Source organism: Osmerus eperlanus, chromosome 16 (assembly GCF_963692335.1).
Source record: "Osmerus eperlanus chromosome 16, fOsmEpe2.1, whole genome shotgun sequence".
Lineage (NCBI taxonomy): Eukaryota > Metazoa > Chordata > Actinopteri > Osmeriformes > Osmeridae > Osmerus > Osmerus eperlanus.
The window spans coordinates 13,146,246-13,167,969 of NC_085033.1; the positions used below are offsets into that span (position 1 = coordinate 13,146,246).

Consider the following 21,724-nt stretch of genomic DNA (forward strand, 5'->3'; position numbering starts at 1 on the left):
TAAATAAACATTTTCAGAGATGATGGCCCAAAGGGGAGGGTTGCAAAGTTTCTTTAGATCTTATTATGTATCTCATCTTACTTATTTTTTTAAATAAAACGTGTCCAGTCCAGAAGCCAACTGTACCCAGCAAAAGTTTTTACAAAAAAAACAACAAAGTGGTTATCTATACAGTGTCCTAATATTTAGGAATCTTAACCAGAGGTCAATTCTGCTTTCTAGATCAGCTCTGTGACTGTCTGATGAAGACCCGTCTTATTAATTACAGGTTATCAGATAGATCTACATCTACTGGATGTTATCATACAAGATCCAGACTGTCTTTTTCAAAATATTTTGGCACGTTATGGACTCTGGATCTTGCAGGGTGTCAGACCTCAGACTATGAAGTCATCGGCGGCGACAAGAGAACTTTGTAGATTCCATCTGTAGCATACATGGTTGAACTATGAGCTGGGACATAGTGAGGGTAGACTGGACAGGGTAAAGAAGACAACAACCGCAGATAAGCTGTATAATACAGAGAACCACACTTCCATCTGCGGTCTGATAAGAGATAAGACAGTCACTATGGAAACCAGGGACACTGTTATATGAATTCAAATGTAGACATTATGAAACTGTAGCATTTGGTTTTGTGCGTAGTGGGTGCTGAATACATGAAGCGTTCCAATGTCGAGTTGATATGCTGTGAAACAAGCTGCAAGTACCTCCAAGATAGAGCCAGCCTGTTCCGTCAGGGAGTACACACAGGACCATGTCAATAAAAACAACATTATGAAGGTGTATAACCTCAGCTAAAAACCATGCCCATCCACGTGCTGTAGTAGGACATACTGCCACTCAGGGTTGACTCTACTGTTAATAAATTCCATAAAATCAGGATTTACACGGCTATTTAAATTCCTCTGTTTGAGTTCCTTTCCATTGATCCTTTAAATTGCTAAAAATGTAAAAAAAATTCAAGACGTTTTATTTAAATTTTTTACGTGAAGTTAAACTCACTTCCTAAATTAGGTGAGGTGAAATGGTTTAGTGGCCTCACAGACAGACTCTGGTAAAATCAGTGTTACCAAACACTGTAGAGCCTCTACTGAACATGAACCCAAACAAACAATGCCTTCAATGTATCAATCATGGCTTTCATCCTACAAAGTGGAGCCGACTGACCCAATGGCGTTACCAGGCAACAGACCACGACAAACCAGCCTCTGCTGACCTGTCTCGTGTGTTCTGATCAAGGTCACATGTCTGAGCACCACAGAAGGAGGGCTGCTTTGCTCATCAGCCTCCAACTGTGGACCATCAAACATCAGCCCAAGGCTGCACAGGGGCTTACAGCTTCTTCAGTCGTGAACGTTTCGAATACCCCAGATGGCTGTTATCCGCTGATCGAATCTCATCTGTTCTGGTGCATTTCTTAGGTTGGATCTATGGTTCTATGTATCGTCTGATTCTGGGTCTACTATGGCGTAGGTCTAGTTATAGTTCTGGTCTAAAATCGTTACAGTGCTTGTTTCCTGAGCTGTTCTGAGGTTCTAGGCTCAGCCAGGCCTGGAGGTGGGTCTGGAGGTGGGTCTGGAGGTGGGTCTGGAGGTGGGTCTGGAGGTGGGACTGGAGGTGGGTCTGGAGGTGGGACTGGAGGTGGGCCTGGAGGTGGGACTGGAGGTGGGCCTGGAGGTGGGACTGGAGGTGGGACTGGAGGTGGGACTGGAGGTGAGACTGGAGGTGGGACTGGAGGTGGGTCTGGAGGTGGGACTGGAGGTGGGACTGGAGGTGGGACTGGAGGTGGGACTGGAGGTGGGTCTGGAGGTGGGACTGGAGGTGGGCCTGGAGGTGGGACTGGAGGTGGGTCTGGAGGTGGGTCTGGAGGTGGGTCTGGAGGTGGGACTGGAGGTGGGACTGGAGGTGGGACTGGAGGTGGGCCTGGAGGAGCACAGCCACAGCCCAGGCAGAAGAGGAGTCACCAGGCTGGGGAAGGCAGCAAGCTCAGCTGCTTCACTAGGGGTGTGCTCGCACTACTAGCACAGGAAAGCCAAACTTCAGAGAGTTATTATGGGATAGAGGAACCAGGGCGTTGGGGGGGGGGGGGGGGGGGGGGGAATGGTCCTCCCAGACAGCCTGCTTGCTACATGCTCAGCCTGCATCGCACTGGCATCGCTCCCCTCCCCACCTCCACCTCCACCAGGGTCCTCCAGCCCTGCAGAGGACAACCTTCTCCTCTTCTTCCAGACCCCTCCCGCCCCCCAGGCCAGGCGTCCCAGCCTGCCCCCTGTGTCCCGTCCGCGGCACGCCGGCTTTAGGAGTAGATGGTGATGACCTCCCTGCCCCCGCCCCTCACCAGCAGGACGCGGTCCAGCCCGTCCATCAGGACCTCCAGGAACTCCATGTCTGCAGCCGGGGTCAAGGGTGGAACCGCTGTCTGGCAGGAGGGTTACACACACGCAGAACACACACACATTGACCACACATCCCTGCCACCATCCCCCAATACACACACAGCCAGATTTAATATATGTGCATACTTGTATGACACACACACACACAGCCAGATTCCATGTATGTGCATACTTGTATGACACACACACATACACACACCCACACACAGACAGCAGTATGATCTGCAGTCAGAGGCCCAGAGGTGGCCGGAGGGGGTGAAGGATACAGTTCTCGTCCCCTCCCTTGTTCTTGGGCGGTCCGGGCATGTTGAGCAGCACCAGCTGAGCGCCCTGAGACTTGTTCACCACCACCTCGTTCAGCTTGACCGCTGTGTGCATCCTCCGCACGTTCGTCTGGTTCCTACACACACACACACACGGTCGGTGCACTGTTCTGTGTGACCTCAGGGGACTCGGACACACCTCTGCTGTGCGAGTCAGACTCCGCCAGCAGAGGGCAGTATCACCACCCCAGTCCTGGGACACAACGAGAATTAGTTGAATCGACGCTAGCAGCGTGAAAAGCTCCAACAGGGTTTACATTTACATTTAGATTTAGTCATTTAGCAGACGCTCTTATCCAGAGCGACTTACAGTAAGTACAGGGACATTCCCCCCGAGGCAAATAGGGTGAAGTGCCTTGCCCAAGGAAACAATGTCATTTGGCACGGCCGAGAATCGAACCAACAACCTTCTGATTAATAGCCCAACTCCTTAACCGCTCAGCCATCTGACCCCCATCCTTGTGTTGATGTGTTAGAATTACTCCTAAGTGGTTATATCGTATTATAGGAGATCAACAGCTTATTGTTTATTATTCATCAGTAAGCAACAATGGTCTGTTAATCATTGGCAGGATATACAGGGGGAACTGGACATGCAGATAGAATGACTGTGCTTCCCATGTAGCTCAAGCATGCTTGTGTGAGGACGCATGCTTAGTACGGAGGAGGGAAGAGCAAAACCACACCCACACACACACACTCACCTACCTACATTCCCACCACATGTACACCTACCTGCATACACACACACACACACACACACACGAGACAAAGGGAAACTTGACTTACAGACTCTCCCACTCTCTAGAAGGGAGGAGAAACAAAACAGAACACAGCCAGCTTAGATGTGTCTGCAGTACACAGACACAGCACACACAAGTAGGGGACATCATAGATAGATGGATAAGAGAAACACTTCATTTTCAACACAACATCCCATAACAATGTTTTCTAACACACACTGGCAGAAGATAGTCCATGCCAAGTCAGAGTGTAAAGTGTGTTACAATTCAACAGATGCAATATAGACTACTGAGTTAGGTCAGCCTGCCAGCATGCTGCTGCAGCACCAGCCACTAGTGGGCGCCAGCTACTCACGGCTTCATGTTGAACAGGTCCTTGACCCCCATGTTGGCCTCGCGGCTCCGGTTCCTCTCCGTGGCCAGCTTGTCTTTGGTCCAGGTCATGTGGACGCGGTCGGGCGTGGCGGGCACGGCCCGGTCGTTGATGGTGGTGTGAGATGCTGTGTTCCTGTCGTGGATCAGCTGGGCCTATAGGGCGACGGGACAGGGGTGATGTCATTACAGCGCTGGGCATGCGGCGTGGGGGAATCGCCGCGATGTCGCCCACTTTCTAGAATGAGCCGTTCTGAATCCGAGGTGTATTAAAACAGTGGGTTCTCAACCTTGGTCCTCAAGTACCCCCTGTCCTGCATGTTTTAGATGTTTCCCTGCTCCAACACACCTGATTCAAATGAATGGGTCGTTATCTAGTTATGCAGAAGCCTGCTAACGACCATTCCTTTAAATCAGGAGTGTTGGAGCATGGAAATATCTAAAACATGCAGGACAGGGGGTATCTGAAGACCAGGGTGGAGAACCACTGTGTTAAAAGGTCAGAAGCGTGCAGGAAACCATGCACAGAAGTGGTGACGAAAAGAAAGGGTTGAGAAATGAAATGATAAGAGAGATGAAGGGGTCGTGTCCAAGGGTGGTGGTGGTCCGAGGCAGGCTGGAGGAGTCTACACACTACAGTGCAGGGGGAGGGAGGAGAGAGGAGGGAGGAGGGAGGAGGAGGGAGGAGGGAGGAGGGGGGAGGGAGGAGGCAGGGGTGTGTGCTGCAGTCTGGAGGACTACCAACATATAAAGAAGGAAGACTCGAGTCCGAGCCTGAGTTGCACAACGCTAAAGGTGCTGCAGATACCACACGCGTTGTCACTGGCAACACTCGGGTGATGCGACACGTCCTTCTTCACATGTTTCTAAGCAACAGAGATTCTAACGTTCTACTCGACTATCTAGGAGGGTGATCTAGAAGGCGACGGAGAGGGGGAGGGTAGAGGTGCACGACGATCGTCTTATTATGGGATGGCGGACGGTCCCGTGGGATGGTTGCTAGGCTACCTCGTCATTCCAGATGCTTATCCCGGGGACCTGTAGTGTGTTGGGGGTGGGAACATCCACCACGGATGATCTCTTCCTCTTGATGGAGCTACGCGATTCGTCAGTGATGCTCTGAATCTTTAGATCCGCACCAAGCAGACACGAAGAAAACGGGATGTCAGGAGAGGTGACAGGTCAGAAAAACACCTGAGAGGTGATGTATCCGTGTAACAGGCTGTGTAACAGGTAGTGTAAATGGTAGTGTAACAGGTAGTGTAACAGGCTGTGTAACTGGTAGTGTAACAGGTAGTGTAACAGGCTGTGTAACAGGTAGAGTAACGGACAGTGTAACAGGTTGTGTAACAGGTAATGTAACGGACAGTGTAACAGACAGTGTAACAGGAAGTGTGACAGACAGTGTAACAGGTAGTGTAACAGACAGTGTAACAGGTAGTGTCACAGACAGTGTGACAGACAGTGTAACAGGTAGTGTGACAGACAGTGTAACAGGTAGTGTAACAGACAGTGTAACAGGTAGTGTGACAGACAGTGTCACAGGTAGTGTAACAGACAGTGTGACAGGTAGTGTAACAGGTAGTGTAACAGACAGTGTGACAGGTAGTGTAACAGGTAGTGTGACAGACAGTGTAACAGGTAGTGTAACAGACAGTGTAACAGGTAGTGTGACAGGTAGTGTGACAGGGTAGTGTAACAGGTAGTGTAACAGGTAGTGTGACAGGTAGTGTAACAGGTAGTGTGACGGGTAGTGTGACGGGTAGTGTGACAGGGTAGTGTAACAGGTAGTGTAACAGGTAGTGTGACAGGTAGTGTAACAGGTAGTGTGACAGGTAGTGTGACGGGTAATGTGACAGGGTAGTGTAACAGCGTAACAGGTGGCAGTACCTCTCTCTCCCTCTCATTCCGGGACAGCTGCATCTGCTTCAGCATCTGGGAGCGCTGCTCCATCACCAGGGTCTTCTCATAGGTGAACGCTGAGATGTCACTCTCATGCTGGAGAGAGAGGGGGGGGGGGGGTAGAAGGTGGGGAGAGAGATAGGAGGTGGGGAGGGAGGGAGGTGGGGAGGAAGGGAGGGAGAAAGAGAGACCAGACTTGCCTGATGACATACTGCTCTTGGTGCCTGTACATTTCTTTCCAAACTCCAAATATGTCTACATCACTCCTATCCCTCACACAGGAACTTGTGCTGTCACTACAAAACTCTATAAAAGCTGGTCTCTAAACATTTAGCGTAGTGCCTCCCTCGGGCGTGACAGGGTCATGAGCTCACCATCTCCACCACCTCCACCTCGGCATCGAGTCGCAGCTGGTACAGGAACGACTGCAGGTCCTTCTTCATCTGAATACTGTTGTCATCCATGTTGGCCACGGTGAAGATGCGCATCTTACACTTCCTCCACACCTAGGGAGAGGGGGAGAGAGGGGGGAGGGAGGGAGTGAGGGAAGGAGGGAGGGAGGGAGTGAGGGAAGGAGGGAAGGAAGGAGGGAGGGACGGAGTGAGGGAAGGAGGGAGGGAGGGAGTGAGGGAAGGAGGGAGGGAGGGAGGGAGGGAGGGAAAGGGGGATGAGAGGAGGGGAGAGACACCATGAAAAATCTAAAGACACTTATCTACGCCTTTGAAGAAGCCATTTGACAAAGTGTCTTATCCCTCGATGAGAGCCAACAGTCCTGCTGACATTTGCCCCAACAGGAAGTTGCACAAGAAACAGGAAGTAGTCGTCTCAACAGGAAATAAGAACTCACCTTGTGCTGCCTCAGCAGGAAGGGCAGCAGCATAAGCAGACCTCCGTCATGGACGATCCACCACACGTCAATGGTCCCTTGCCCAAGGCGTGCCTGGTTGCTAGGGAAGTGGTCGATGTTCTTAGCAACGAGCAGGGCCTGGTGGGCCGAGGTGGTCTCTCTGACGGTCTCTGTGAGGAGAACGCAACTCTCAGACTTTACTGATCCCCAGGGAAAGCTGAGACAGTTGATTGGAAGTATGAACTGAGGAACAGCTACAGCATGTTTGGATGTTTTTATTGTTTAGACTTGTGTGTCTGCTCCTCACACCTGTGTGTGTGTGTGTGTGTGTTTCTATATCAGTAGACCAGTCTGTCTGTCAGTCAGTCTGTGTGTGTGTGTGTTTCTGTATCAGTAGACCAGTCTGTCTGTCAGTCAGTCTGTGTGTGTGTGTGTGTGTTTCTATATCAGTAGATCAGTCTGTCTGTCAGTCAGTCTGTGTGTGTGTGTGTTTCTGTATCAGTAGATCAGTCTGTCAGTCAGTCTGTGTGTGTGTGTGTGTGTGTTTCTATATCAGTAGATCAGTCTGTCAGTCAGTCTGTGTGTGTGTGTTCTGACCTATGAAGTTCTTCCAGGGGTAGGAGTCCTGGGCCTGTTTCCACCCCCCAGGCCAGGCCATCAGGACAGCGTTGTGCTTCATGCCCCCCAGGCCTGCTGACTGGATGAGGTGGGAGAAACCATCTCGCAGGTTGGACGACACCACCACGTGACAGAAGCCTTTGGTACGCTCCGCTGACATGGCCGCCTTCAGGTTCTGCGGGGAACAGGCGTGGACTGAGGTCAGAAGGGAGACTGGAGGGGAAGGTTATTCCAGGAAGTCCTAATTTTTGTGTTTTTTATTTAACCAACTGATGGTGATATACAAGGTTAAATGATAAGGTAACAGCATAAGGTCCTTGTCAGCACATGCAGTGACACGACCTCGCTATTCCTCAATGGGATGTTGTTTTTGCATGGGTGTACATAAACAGTATGTGTGTGTGTCAGTTTGTGTGTGTTTTGTGTTGGTGGAAACATCTTTTACGGGACACAGTGCTGACTGTGCCGGCACCAGAGTCACAACCTGGAACAGATTCATTACTTGTGACCCTGAAGCCAGGTATTGATACTGCAGCCAAGACAGTCTGAAGAAGTTTTGGAAATACATTTCATAGTTTTGTAACTGCCTAAAATGCTATTTCTACATTGGAATGTCGAAATTGCAATATGATTCAAGTGGGAGAGCCTTTGTAGGTTCCCATGCAATGTGTTGTGTGCATGTATGTGTGTGTGTGTGTGTGTGTAAGTGAGAGAGAGAGCAGGCTTTAATTACAACATCGATCATGGCCTCAGGGTTGCATGACAAAGCAGATCCACAGCGGGCTCATGGACGAGAGTATCTTTGTGCCTGGCTGTGTGTGTGTGTAATCAGGGCGCCTCCCACCTGCTCCGAGCGCTTGGCGTCTGAGCCCCTGGCCATGTATGTTCCCTCCAGGACAGAGCTGACGATGGTCAGGCCCTTGCCTGCCTTCAGCTGGGTGGTGAAGGAGAGCAGGCGAGGGTGCTTCACCCCCAGGTCACTGTCCAGCTTCAGCAGCACCAGGAGCTGGGGCCTGGGAGCAGGGGGAGGGGAGGGGAGGAGGAGGGGAGGGGAGGGGAGGGGAGGGGGAGGGGAGGAGGAGGGGAGGAGGAGGGGAAGGGAGGAGGAGGGGAGGGGAGGGGGAGGAGGAGGAGGGGGAGGAGGAGAGAAAGACAAACAAGGAATTGTTCAGTTCCTGACCCAAGACGTCAGTATTCGGTTCATGACTCTTCCTCCGCGTCCACATCACTTTCAGTGAGTCACACACACACACACACACACACTTCAGTGTCCTCACCTCCAGTTCTTGGTGTGTGGCGGCGACTCCTCCAGGCGGATGAGGGCGTAGCGTGCAGCGTTCAGAGACAGTCCTCTGAGCCCATCTCCCCACTCCTTCTCTGCCCTACACACACACACACACGCCAAAAATAATGTATCAATGGAGGGAAAAGACAGACGGACGGACGGACGGACTCGGTCCCGTTGCCGTGACACCCACCCTCTGTACTCGATGTACTTGTAGATGCATCCGGCGATGAGCATGGCGACCAGGGCGTAGTACCAGGAGGAGATGAACATGAGGGAGAGACACAGGCTCATGCCCAGGAAGGACAGGGTCCTGGAGGGGACACACAGCACCAGGAACACACTCACACACCAGCACCAGAGAAGAGCTCTACATAGACACAGCTGCTAAATGAATACAGGAAAGACTTTGTGTGTGTTTGTGTGTGGTTACTGGTCGTTCACAAGTGTGTGTGTCCTGTGAGTGTCTGTCGCCAGGGTGGGGAGGGGTGTGACGGACCAGTGGTAGAACTTGAAGCGAGGTCTCCAGTTGGGCGTGCACAGCAGGGTCTGGACGGCACAGGCCAGGTTGACAAATAGGTAGCACATGAGGAAGAACCTGGAGCAGAGAGGAGGACACACAGAACGGCTTCATCACATCTCCAGTTCGATCAACACACACACACACAAGTCACAATCATGGTCTTCTTGGATGTTGGTATTCAACATCTCTCCTCCCTTCTTGATTTGTAGCCTTTCTACATCCCCTTCCACCGGAGATATACTGTCTCTCACACACACACACACACACACACACACACTCACATGGACAGGATAGGAGCCACGGCGTCCAGTGATGCGATGAGGATTCCAATCTCACAGATGCCAGCCGTCATCAGCAGAGCCCAGGTGGGTTCCCCGTTGGCCTTGCCGTGACCAAACACCTGCTCAGTGAACAGCGTAGTCAGTGAAAGCGCTGGAGGGCTCTGATAGTGCTCGGGGAGATTGAGGTTCCCCCCCAGCCCAACAGGGCCCCCCCCTCACCCCCACCTCACCTGCAGGAAGGGCACGATGCCGTCCCGCGCTATGGCCTGCAACAGCCGGGGGGCGCCAGTCAGACTCTGAAGCCCCGCCCCACAGCAGGAGAAGAAGGAGCCAATCACAATCACCCAGGGGGAGGGCCATGCCAGAGTACCAATCACTAAGTTCTTGTTTACAGAGTCTCCAAACCTGGGGAAGAGAAAGGAAATGACCTCACACACACATCCAAAGCTCAAACCAGCGTGATAATCTGGATCTGCTCAGTTTTAGTTGGTTTAACAAAACACTGGTCTGGCTTTGTTATTTCCTGCAAGACACGTCCGCTAGGTTTACCTTTGTACCGTACTGTGAGAGTGTGGAGATACTGTGAGTCCTGACACAGCAGTACATGCTACTGTATCAGGAGACACACACACACACACTTTAGCACACACTCTCAGTCTGCCATCATGTCAACTGTTGCTGTCCCGTTGTATGAACCTCACAGTTTATGATTTCTATATGTTGCAGGGTAGCTGTGTGAGATATGGCTGAGGTTTGATAACATGTTTAAATATGATTTTTTTGTACAGAGCAACAGGACAATGTCCTCGTACTCACTTGTCTCTCAGCACAACTCCTTCAATACACGCTCCAAACAAACCCACACAGGAAATGTCTGTTTGGTGAAGTTAAGATGGAAAAAGCACTTGGGTATGCAGCAAAAACACGTGAACACACACACACACTAACTCACACACCCACACTACCTCACACACCAACTCTGCGTGTTAAAGGATACAGATGAAAGAGGTGGTTGCTATGGCGAGGATGGTGCCAATGGGAATGGACCTCTGAGCGTCTCTCAGGTCACCTGATCTGTTGGAGCCTGCCATGATTCCTGCACACACACACACACACACACACACACACACACACAAGGATGAGATGAAGATCAAGAAATGAAAGGTGAGGAGAGAGAGCAGAGAGAAGTAGAAGAGAGCAAAGAAGAGGAGAGGACAAACAGTAGGGAAGATGTGTTGCTAGGCTACAGTACCTGTGACGGAGGGGAAGGTGTGTTGCTAGGCTACAGTACCTGTGACGGAGGGGAAGGTGTGTTGCTAGGCTACAGTACCTGTGACGGAGGGGAAGTAGATGCCCACCAGCAGGGTGAAGAAGGTGGCGATGTCGTTTGACACGTAAGGCTTGTTCATGTCGTTAGAGCTGTCCTGAGCTGGGACCGACGCGTGGTTCTTTGTCTCAACCAGCATACCACTGGGACCATAGTCCCCCCACATGTTGTCTATAGCACACAGACACACACACACGTTATGCATCATGGTGAGAGTGTAAAGAGAAAGAGAAACGCACACCCATCTCTCCTCCCCTCCCTCCGTCCATCCTCTGCATGACCTCTGACCTGAGATGACCCCGCTGAGCAGACCGGGGATGCCCTGGATCTCCGTCACGTTGTTGAGGGTGAAGTATTCGTCGCAGGTGGCGTTGAGGGCGGCGCTGTCGCAGAACAGGCCCCACAGCTGCGTGGTGTGGGTCACGTTCCTGATCACCTCCGTCTTCAGACACTTGTCGAAGTTGTGGTTCTTCAGAGAACGGTTCCCCAGAAGACAGATACTGAGGAGCGAAGAAAGCCACACGTGGAGAACCCCACACCGTTACCTCACCATGCAGTCCTGGAACTCTATATTTGGGTGTGCTTGCCTTTCAAAAACTTTTTTTTTAAGTTCCACACACAACACGACATAAAAAGGTTTCTAGTTCTTTCAAAATTATTTTTTCAACATTTCAAAAGTTTGGATGATTCGAAGAGAGATTTTACAAAATTGTCTGTGTCAAAAAGGATTCCTGGCGAATGCGCTGCGTGTCAATGGTGTCTTTTTGAAACGAGCAGCTAGTAGTACGGACTCCAGTGTGTCCTGTGCCTCAGACTCACGGGAAGTCAGGCGGCTCAATGGCGGTCTTGACAACCCCGGCGTAGATGGCGATGATGGACAGCACCACACAGGAGAGGAACACCAGAGCCAGCTTGTTGACGTACTTCACCCCCACAAACACCACCAGGGCCATGAGGGCCAGGCAGCAGGTGCCGTACACGCGCATGTTGTTGAGCAGGGCTCCCTTCTCATCCTCCTGCTTCTCCGCCACAAACACTGCCCAGCTGGGAACGATGTAGGTCTGAGAGAGGGCGGGATGGAGGGAGGGAGGAAGGGAGAGGAGGGAGGAAGGGAGAGGAGGGAGGGAGGGAGGGAGGGAGGAAGGGAGAGGAGGGAGGGAGGGAGGGAGGGAGGGGAGGAAAGAGGGAGAGAGAGAATGGAGAGACAGAGAGGGAGGGGGAGAGAGACAGAGAGAGAAGGAGGGAGGGGATAGAGAGGAGAGAGAGGGACGGAGATAGAGAGGGAGGGAGTGGGAGAGAGACAGAGAGAAAGATGAATCTCATTATTCTGGGACACCTCTCTCCGGACGCCATAACTTGAGACCTTCACTGGAGCTCACCAGCAGGATCTCGATGGTTCCCAGGATGTACATGGATCCAGCGAACGTTGTCCCAAGGTAGAAACACAGACCCACGGCTCCTCCGAACTCCGGACCCAGAGACCTGGAGATCATGTAGTACGAGCCCCCAGCTGCAGGGAAACAGTTGGGGTTGGTCGGTTAGTTGGTTGAATTGATCTTCACACGGAGATGAGAAAGGCATTGAGGTTGAACAGTACCTGGTACTACTCCGTTGGTTGCGATAGCACTCATGGATATGGCAGTCAGCATGGTCTGGTAGAGAGACAGACAAGTAAGAGAGACAGGTAGATACTGATAACTGATGGCACTGAGTTTTTGTGTGTGTTTGTGTGCCTGTGTGGGCAGAGATAGGATTTAACAATGTAAAAATAGCTTACTTCGTTACTGTACTTAAGTCGATTTTTTTCTGGTATTAGTACTTTACTTAGTATCTACTTCTTACATTATAATTCAGGCTCGTTGCTTTAGTTTTAATCTAAAAGTTTCGAAACTAACATTTTGAATAAACTTTTTGGTGTCGTGTTATATGTGGGGAAAAAAGTTTTGGAAAAAAAACTTTAGTTCTTGAGTGAAGGATGTGTGTACTTTTGCCATATGTCTCTCTGTGTGTGTCTTTGTCTGTGTGTTTTTGTGTGTGTGTGTGTGTACTCACACAAGCGCAGCACATGAACACAATGGCGAAGGTCTCCATGATGCCTGCGGTGCCGACGATCCAGGTGAGTCGCAGGAAGAGGATGACCCCCAGGATGTTCTGCATGCAGGGCAGGTACACCCCGATGAACGTGCCCATCTGAGGGGCCTGCGCACACACACACACACGTACAGATGTGATCAGAAACTCCAGAAGGGCACATGGAGGTCCTCCGTGAAAGAGGATGCAGAACCAAACGGATGCAGACACTTTCAAAATCCAAGATGGCGGCGCAGGCTTGTTTACCGTGACGGTGACCTTCTTTGCGCCCTCCTCGTTCTCCGCCTCCTCGTGCTCGATGACACCCTGCGTGAGGTTGGTGTAGTTGGCCAGCTTGTTGAGGAGGGACGATACCATGGGGTGGCTGTCCATCTCCTCCTGTAGAAGACACACAAACACAGCACGACTGAAAGTCAGTCCAGTGCCTCGAGATACTGAACATGCCTTCAATACAGTTTAATGTCAAGTATGATGTAATTATCTAAAACTGACAGAGATGTTTACATTTACATGTATATTCATTTAGCAGACGCTTTTATCCAAACCGACTTCCAAGAGAGAGCTTTACAAAAAGTGCAGGTCAACGATCATAAACAACGAGATAGCCCCAAAACATTATGGGTAGCCAAAACATGAAGCATACATTGTGAAAAGCAAACAAGTGCTAAGATATAAATATAGTATCGATAAATATAGAGATGTTTGAGACATTCAAAGATGGAATGCGAGCGGTAGGATAGCGCCAGGCATGCAGGCTGTGAAGAGAGGAGCTGTGTGGTGAGGGAGTCGGGCTAGTAATCAGAAGGTTGCCAGTTCGATTCCCGGCCTTGCCAAATGACGTGTCCTTGGGCAAGGCACTTCACCCTACTTGCCTCGGGGAGAATTACCCTGTACTTACTGTAAGTCGCTCTGGATAAGAGCGTCTGCTAAATGACTAAATGTAAATGTGAAGAGAGGAGCTGTGTGGTGCTGCAGTAACCCTACAGTGCAGTAACCCTACCTCAAACAGAGCCATGTTCTTGCCATCGTAGTAGGCCCCTTTGTCCTCGTCGTTGATGAAAGGGCTGCTCTCTCGGGGAGTGTCATCTCCAACTGAAATACCAAAGTCATGTGTCGTCATCACTATGGAACCACACGCCTGCGGACCGCCATCAGAAACTGCCCCTCACCACTGGAACCACTGTCGTTTCTGTTCGGAGCTCTCGGAATATTCGAGCCTCAGACAGACCTTTCCAAAAACCTTCCTGCCTCCTCGATCTGCTTGTTATTCTGTATCTGGTGTTACTTTTCACTAAGCTGACTGATAACTAAAGTTTAAATTCCAGAACCTGAATTGATCTCACTTGTGGAGATGGACTATAGTCTACCAGAGCAGTCAATACCAACTGTGATGTTACAGTCATGATCATAAGGCCACAGCTGATGAAGCTAATCAATGATGCTGACGTCATCATTCACCCCTCAAAAACACACAACAAGCTCACGGTTTCACATCCTAACCTCACTCCAGATAGGTTTGAACATTGTTATATGTGTGTTGGATAACTTGAGCATGTCCACCCAAGCAGAAAAGTAATTTCTAAAAAAGAAAATCTGATTAAAATGCATTAAATTAGAGATTACTGTGATATATTTTCATTATTTGTCATTTGTCAAAGTGTACTTAAAATGAACTAATTTGGTATTTTCACATACCCATTGACAACTGATATGCACTTATACTTTGTAAGTATACTTTAAGTATACATTTTCTTTTTGCTTGGGCAGTGATGTCCTTATGGTCTACTGGTAGTTTGGGCTTGTCAGGAAGGGGTGTGGGTGCTAAGGTTGACCCCCACTTGCACATCAGACAGCTCTAAAACTGCTGTCCGACACATTGGAGATCTGTATACCTGGACAAGGGCAATGCTGACCAACTGTCTGACTGTCTCCTCTCATTACACACACACACACACACACACACACACACACACACACACACACACACACACACACACAGGACAGTTTTAGCAGCAGTTTGCACCAGTGCATAAAACAACCATAACATGACCTAGGGGTCTGAGTTTAGGTATAGATAGACTGTACCATAGTCTAAAACAGGGGGGGGGGGTCTCATGAAGCAGAACAGAGCAAATACACAAACTGAACCTTTGATCCCTGAAGGAAAGGCACTGAAGTCTGGCTGCACCTGAACGCTCTTTCCAGGGGGAGAGGGGATAGTTCTGCTGGTGTCAGATGTGGGCAGTGAGGAGAACTCTCTCAGGCATTACTGGTGTCAGATGTGGGCAGTGAGGAGAACTCTCTCAGGCATTACTGGTGTCAGATGTGGGCAGTGAGGAGGACTCTCTCAGGCATTAATCACATATTTATAATCCTGCTGCTCTACCTGTCAGACACAGACAGAGAGGTGAGAATGTGCGTGTGTGTTTGCATGTGCGTGTGTGTGGTTGCTAGTGTGTGTGTTTGCGTACGTGTACGTGCTTTCCTAGTGTATGTGTGTGTGTGTGTGTGTGTGCAGAGCAAGACCCCATCCTTTCTGCACTGCTCAACAAAAAGCTGTGCCCCCCCCAAAAAAAAAACACCAACCTTCCTAAACCAAACTGGAAGAGGGGTAAGACAAAACCAGCCAGAACTTCCTGTCCAAGATCATGACCAATAAAAAGCCATCAATAGGGCAGTACCGAATCTTGCCCCATGTCCAAATGACCCAGAGTCTGCAGCACGGGCAGACTCTGACTGGAGGGTCCAGCGCCCCCCTGGACACGGATGATCAGGTGTGCCCCAGACTATGACAATGCCACCGTCTCTACACTCCTACTGAAAGACAATAGCAGCTATTTATAACTCTGTAAGCCTGTTGTGAAGCTCATCTATAAGCTGCCTACTGCACCTGAGCACAGCACAGCCTGAAGGTGAGATCCATACGCCTGGACTGATGGACACACACACACACACGCACACGCACACGCACACTCTCACACACACGCACTCGCACACACGCACACGCACGCACACACAATAACATAGAAAGTCTGTGTTATCAAGTTCCTATGTGTTAACACAAACCCTCTTCCTTCCCCTCACCATACATAAACACTTCAAGACAGACAGACACACACAAAGTAGTAGTTATGTAGACACAGGGATCTAATGCAAACAGAGAGACATAGGCCCTGCAGAGTTCACACCTCTACAACTCCTCTGGAATGTTCAGGCCAGACTGCATATATTTAAAATTGGCTTGAGTTTAAATGGCTGCACACGCACACACACACACACACACACACCTATACATACACATACTGCAAAACAATATACATACACACAAACACAGTACATACTGCAAAACAATATACATACACACACACACACTCAAAACTCACACTGACCTGATCGTCTCCGGGACCCCTCCCCTCTCTCCATGGTAGTGGGGGGGAGTTGTGGGGGTGCTCTGACCCCGGTCCAGTCTGATACCCCTCAGCAAGATACTGTCTTTCTGCCTGCCTGTCTGTCTGTCAGCCTGTCTGTCTACCTGCCCTCCTGCATATATGTCCACCTCTCTATCTGTCTGCCTGTCTGTCTACCTGTCTGTCTGTCTGTCTGTCTGTCTGCTCGGTCCAACACTAGAACTCAGTCCTCTATCTGCTCCATCTGATCTGTGTAGCTTAGCAGCTTTGGCTCAGCTGGATATGCCCGCGCGTGTGTGTGTGTCTGTGTGTGTTCTGGGAACAGTAACCATCCCTACTCTGTCCTGTATGCAGTCCAGTCCCAGTGCTGTCCCAGCAGGGTAGCGCAGCACGTCACCTGAGCACCACCACCCCCCCCACCCCCCCCCCCCCACACACACACACGCTGGCGTCCACACACACACACACTCACTGCCAGTAAAGAGAGAGAGAGGAAGTGTAAAGGGAGAGAGAGAGAGAGAGAGAGAGAGAGAGAGAGAGAGAGAGAGAGAGAGAGAGAGAGAGAGAGAGAGAGAGAGAGAGAGAAGAAAAAAAATTGGGGAAACTGAAGGATGGAGGGATGTGGAGAAAGATCGAAAGAATGAAAAAGGAGTGAGGGGAAGGGGGTAAAAAGGAGCGAGGAGAGGAGGGGAAGTGATTTGCCACAAGATGTCATCACTTCCCCTCTGCTCAGTTCTACTGTTTGGAGGTTCTGCCACCATTTGAATCCCATTGGTCCTCTGTGAACATGACAGCTATGGGGAGCGATGACCCAACAAATCACAAATCAGCCTGTTTCAACAGAATTGATCATAAGCCTTGCTGCCTCAGGCCACAACAACCCTGCCCACAGACACAGCTAAGAGTTGACCAAACCCCACTGTCACCGATAGGTTTCCTGATCAAGCCTGGTCAGATGAGACGATAAGAGTCAGTTGAAAAAGGCCACAGTTACACAGAGAGAGAACACTGCAAACAAATATATTTTACCTATAATATATTATAACTTTTACCAAGTACACAAGCAATAAGACGTCATCTATTGATTGTTTTTTTGTTTTGTTTTTTAAGTGTCATTTTTTCTAGCGTGGCAGCAACAGAATAGCCCCAGGGAAACATTCCAGACCATATAAAACTGGGAAGAGACAAAGTATTATACTGTGGAATCCCAGACTCTGCCAAAGACTTCTGTTCAATTAGGAAAAATACTGGAGCCTTTTCCACTTGGCTTGATTGTCAGTAATTTAATCTGATGTTTACGACAGTTGGCCTGTTTGCTACGCTGGTTTGAGATGATGATGGTTTACTAGGCAAGACCATAGCTGGCTTCTTCATAGAGGAACACTCATCAGGTCCATGGCAGGTAAACTAAATGAAGACCATGAACAACCAGAACCAATCAAATACCACTGGGACATCCATCCCATGTAAACACATGAAGGTAGTGCCCCAATCAGACCACACAGAACTGCAGAAAGGACCCATCCTGTCTAGACAAGCCTCATATTTCACGCATAATTTAAAATAGCTCTTTGGAAACGCAAGCAAAAAAAGTTTGGTAATTATGGGTACATTCAGCATTGTCAATCTCAGACAGTTTAAGGCAAAGCTTCGACACTAACAGCAAGGCCAACCATCCAAACCCCATTTCAAAGTTAACTATGGTACACAACGAAACAACAAGAAATATGAGAGATGAGGATATGAAAACCTAGTGATTTTGGCCAACAAAGGGTCTGGGAGGTTGTATTCACCGAATGTGATGAATGCTTTTGTTATGTCCTTACTCACACCCAAACATCTCCTCATTAACCTGTTATATTATGTTTGGGTGTGAGTATGGCTCAGTGGTAGAGGATTTGACTGTTTGTAAAAAATAAAAAGATCTCAAGCTTAAATCCCCCGTAAATAGTGTGTGATTTGGATAAAAATGTCTGCTGAATGATACACCAGTACATTACATATTTGACTGTAGAACATTCAGTTTGCTTGTGTATACAGTGCACTATGCAACCATAAATACCTGTTCTACCAGGTACATTACTCACACAGTCAATATAAACAAAGACTGTCTGCACAGCATGTTGGTGGCACCATTCGCATGACATTCGATGACATTGGCCACCGCAATCTGCAATTATATCTCACTTGGAATGAAAGGTTGAGTGAGTGTGGTTGAAGACCTGCAGTCAGTGTGGTTCACCAGACTGTGTTTGTCTTCAGCAGATTTAAAAGGACTTCCTCTAAAGATAGACACCTCTTGGTGGAAGCACTGTTGTTTACCCCACCCAGTGGAAATCTCTGGTCTAACATCAAATTTACAAAATGTCAATATCCCCACTTGAAGTCAAAGGTATTTTCAGGCATAAAGTCTGCATGCACATGTAGTGACCAGGGGAAAGGGTTAAATATTTGCAGTAAGGCCAGTCAGCCAATTGAAGAGGCGTATTGGAGCAAATACTAACCCTCATCCCAGACCAATAGACCAGGGGCCAATAAATACCACTGATAGGCAGTGGAGAGAGTTGGAAACAAACAAGAAAAACACTAGACACACGCGTCCACACTCACACACGTGCACACACATCTGGCTTCAATCATCCCCATGAATAGATGCCCCTTATCCCACACTCACGATATCAGACAGCGCCAATGGTAATAAGTGTTTTCCTGTGAAAGCTTGACTATTAACCACAATGACATTCCACAGACACACCAGCAAACGAGCTTTCCTCCAAAAGGGAACTGAAAGCTGAAAAATCTGTCATTCACAACAAGTTAATACTTGACCGAGGAGAAGACAGTGAGGAAGAGATAGTTCGCAATATTGCCACAGGGAAATAAGTCTGATATACTGACAGCCCTCGGAGAAGAGCGGCGGTTACAAGGTGTTAGAAATAAGGGGAGGAAGAGGGGGGAGGGAGAAAACAGGAGTCGGGGAATAACAAAGAGAACACATGAGAGAAGTGAGAGACAAAGGGGACAGAGAAGGTTGCATGACAAAAGATCCTCTCCTGGGATCTTGAGATGAAGCAAGTGAGAAGAAAGGGAGGGAGTGGGGAGTGAAGAAACAAAGAGCTGGAGGGAGGAGAGAGAGAGAGAGAGGGAGAAGGGTTTCTGGAAGTCTTGGTTACTTCCCAGAAGCTGATCCCACATCAGACACATAAACAAGCTCAAGAGATCCCAGCTGTCTGTAAGCACACTTTCTCCACACTACGGCTTCTCATAAAATGCATTCAATATCGTTCATGAGAATGTTAGTTGACGCAGGATTAGGATTTACTTAAGTAGCTTTGATGTCAACAGAGACACAAACAAATACATCCAGTCATGCTTATCCCTCTTCTAGCGTGCTAAACCACGACCTCGGTCTCTCAACAGAAACACATCCCACTTGTTTGAGCCTGTCCACCATTAGTCATGGTGAGCTGCAGTGTGTGTGAGTGAGTGTTTTTCAATGAATGAGTGAGTGCGTGCATGAGTGTGCATAGGTGAGTGCATGTGTGAAGTGTGTGTGTGTGAGAGTGTGTGAGAATGAGAGTGTGTGTGTGTGTTCCTGGTGTGTCCAGCTTACCTGAGTATCCCCCAGGGCTCAGCCCCTCCCTGGCCTCTTCCAAGCAGACACTCCCATGCCGAGACCTCCTGCTGCCATCCTCCACCGGCACCACCGTGAAGTTGGTGGGCATTCTTCCTGCGCCACACGTCTGTGTGTGTTGTTCCACAGAACAGAACTCAGCACCTCTGTGTTTCTCACTTCTCACCTTCTCATGATAAGATTCCAAAGTTCTTACTCCCTAACCCTCTTTCTGTCTCTCTCACACACACACATACCTGTACATAAAGTACAACACAGACTTTTCCCTCTGTTGGTGAAGTTCTGACCTCATGTGATCAGAGTTTCATCAAATAAGACGAGAGTTTTTTTGGACTCCTCCCCTAATGGCTTGTCCTCCACCACTCTTTCGCTTTCCTCAACCCCCACCTCCACAAGGAAGTAAAATAGAGGCTCCTCCCCCAGTCTGTCTTCAACACACTAACGACAGCAACACAGAAACTCTGTCAACTCGCTCTGGATAAGAGCGTCTGCTAAATGACTAAATGTAACTCAGGAATTCTGGTTCAAAATTCTCCCAACATGGAGTTGAAAGTTTGCTTTAGCAAACATACAACTTCAAACTAAAGTGTGAAACGAAATCTCTCTTACACCTCTCCTTCTCAAGTTCCTTTTTTTTCTCTGCAAGGAATCAAGAAGACCGTGCAACACAGGTAAACAAAGGAGGGTTTCCTTTCCAGTGTTGCATTATGGGTAAAAGAGGTATTGCCTGGGAGAGGAAATGCACACTCACATACAGAGACATACACAGACATGCACACCCATTCCACTGGGAAAGGAAAATTGCTTTAAAAGTTACAGGAAACACATTACAACTTAAAATACACAGAGAGGAAACAGAGGCAATCAATGGAACAATTGTCCCACTGCAACTTCTTCTGTTCCAGTAAATGTCAACTGTTAAATGTAGTATAAACTGCTGTGTTTGAAACTGGTCTGGGGTCACTTAGCTAAAATGAAGGAAAAAAGGGAATAATAATAAAATAGATAAATGGAAAATGTTGTTGTTGATTCTATACTGCATTCACAGATTTGGAAACAAAACATACTAAAAAGTTATCAAACCCATAGTTTTCAACAGGTTTCTCTTAGCCATGTATCTTGTCCTGGACCCTCATAAAGGCACTGGAAGGCGGGGTTGGCAAGATAAGATAAGGCCTTGAACTTCTTGTAACACCTGTAAAAAACATCCCTACACTGTTCAGTGAACATTTACAGTTGTCACGGGGGACAGGGTTGAATTTCAAAGTATAAACCGACAGACTCAAGGTGTTTCTCAAAAAGGATTATTACATAATCCCAACAGTCAAGTATGATTCTGTACTAAACCTTTAAAACCCGAAATGCACCATATGCAATCTACACTTAGATGACGTGAATGAATAATCTAAAGCAATCATAATTTGTGTTTCTCGCTGCCAAACTGTCAGTCGAAGCTCTATGGTGACGCCTGGTGGTTCATGAAGGGACTTCTGAGGCTAAATTTAGCTCTGGCTAAACTAAATTGAACGAAAGAAGATCGGGGAAACACCTTGCCTGGTATGACGAGTCTCTGTATCTGCAGTGACATTCAATTTGTAGGCTCAGAATTTGGCGTTAACAGTATTAAAGCATGAATCCATCCTGCCTTGTAACGGTTCAGGCTGTGTGTGGAGGCATGGGCTGTTCTTGGCTCCCTTTAGGTCCTTTATCACCAAGTGAGCCATGTTAAATAACCACAACCCTACCTGAATAGTGTTGCTGACAACTTCCATCCCCTTTATGACCACATTGTACCCATCTTCTAATGTCAAGCAGAATGTGCTATCTCACATCATCTCAAATTGGTTTCTTGAACATGAAAGTGAGTTCACTGTACTCCAATGGCCTCCACAGTCACCAGGTCTCAATCCAATCAAGCACCTTTGGCATGTGGCGGAACGGGAGATTCACATCATGGATGCTCAGCCGACAC

General features: G+C 48.7%; 1 protein-coding gene across 5 annotated transcripts; it reads right to left on the reverse strand.

The window, feature by feature from the left end:
• Positions 1 to 1,862: 1,862 nt before the first annotated feature.
• Positions 1,863 to 20,092, reverse strand: LOC134036073 (solute carrier family 12 member 7-like). Of its 5 annotated transcripts, XM_062480814.1 has the most exons (27): positions 19,989 to 20,053; positions 19,732 to 19,861; positions 13,712 to 13,803; positions 12,958 to 13,089; positions 12,673 to 12,819; positions 12,218 to 12,272; positions 12,000 to 12,130; positions 11,440 to 11,681; positions 10,909 to 11,120; positions 10,624 to 10,791; positions 10,291 to 10,389; positions 10,110 to 10,167; positions 9,524 to 9,698; positions 9,294 to 9,412; positions 8,989 to 9,087; positions 8,683 to 8,802; positions 8,482 to 8,586; positions 8,049 to 8,217; positions 7,184 to 7,379; positions 6,587 to 6,756; positions 6,114 to 6,245; positions 5,728 to 5,835; positions 4,846 to 4,962; positions 3,821 to 3,993; positions 3,512 to 3,526; positions 2,666 to 2,799; positions 1,863 to 2,391 (listed from the first exon to the last, which is right to left on the reverse strand). In XM_062480814.1, exons 2-27 carry the CDS (start codon positions 19,841 to 19,843, stop codon positions 2,300 to 2,302), a joined length of 3,372 nt encoding a protein of 1,123 aa, XP_062336798.1. In that variant the 5' UTR covers positions 19,844 to 19,861; positions 19,989 to 20,053; the 3' UTR covers positions 1,863 to 2,299. The 5 variants fall into 5 exon arrangements, with proteins under 5 accessions (XP_062336798.1, XP_062336797.1, XP_062336801.1 ...); XM_062480813.1 differs by having other exon boundaries at positions 19,732 to 20,092; XM_062480817.1 differs by lacking the exons at positions 19,732 to 19,861; positions 19,989 to 20,053 and adding an exon at positions 16,101 to 16,418.
• Between the last annotated feature and the right edge of the window lie 1,632 nt (positions 20,093 to 21,724).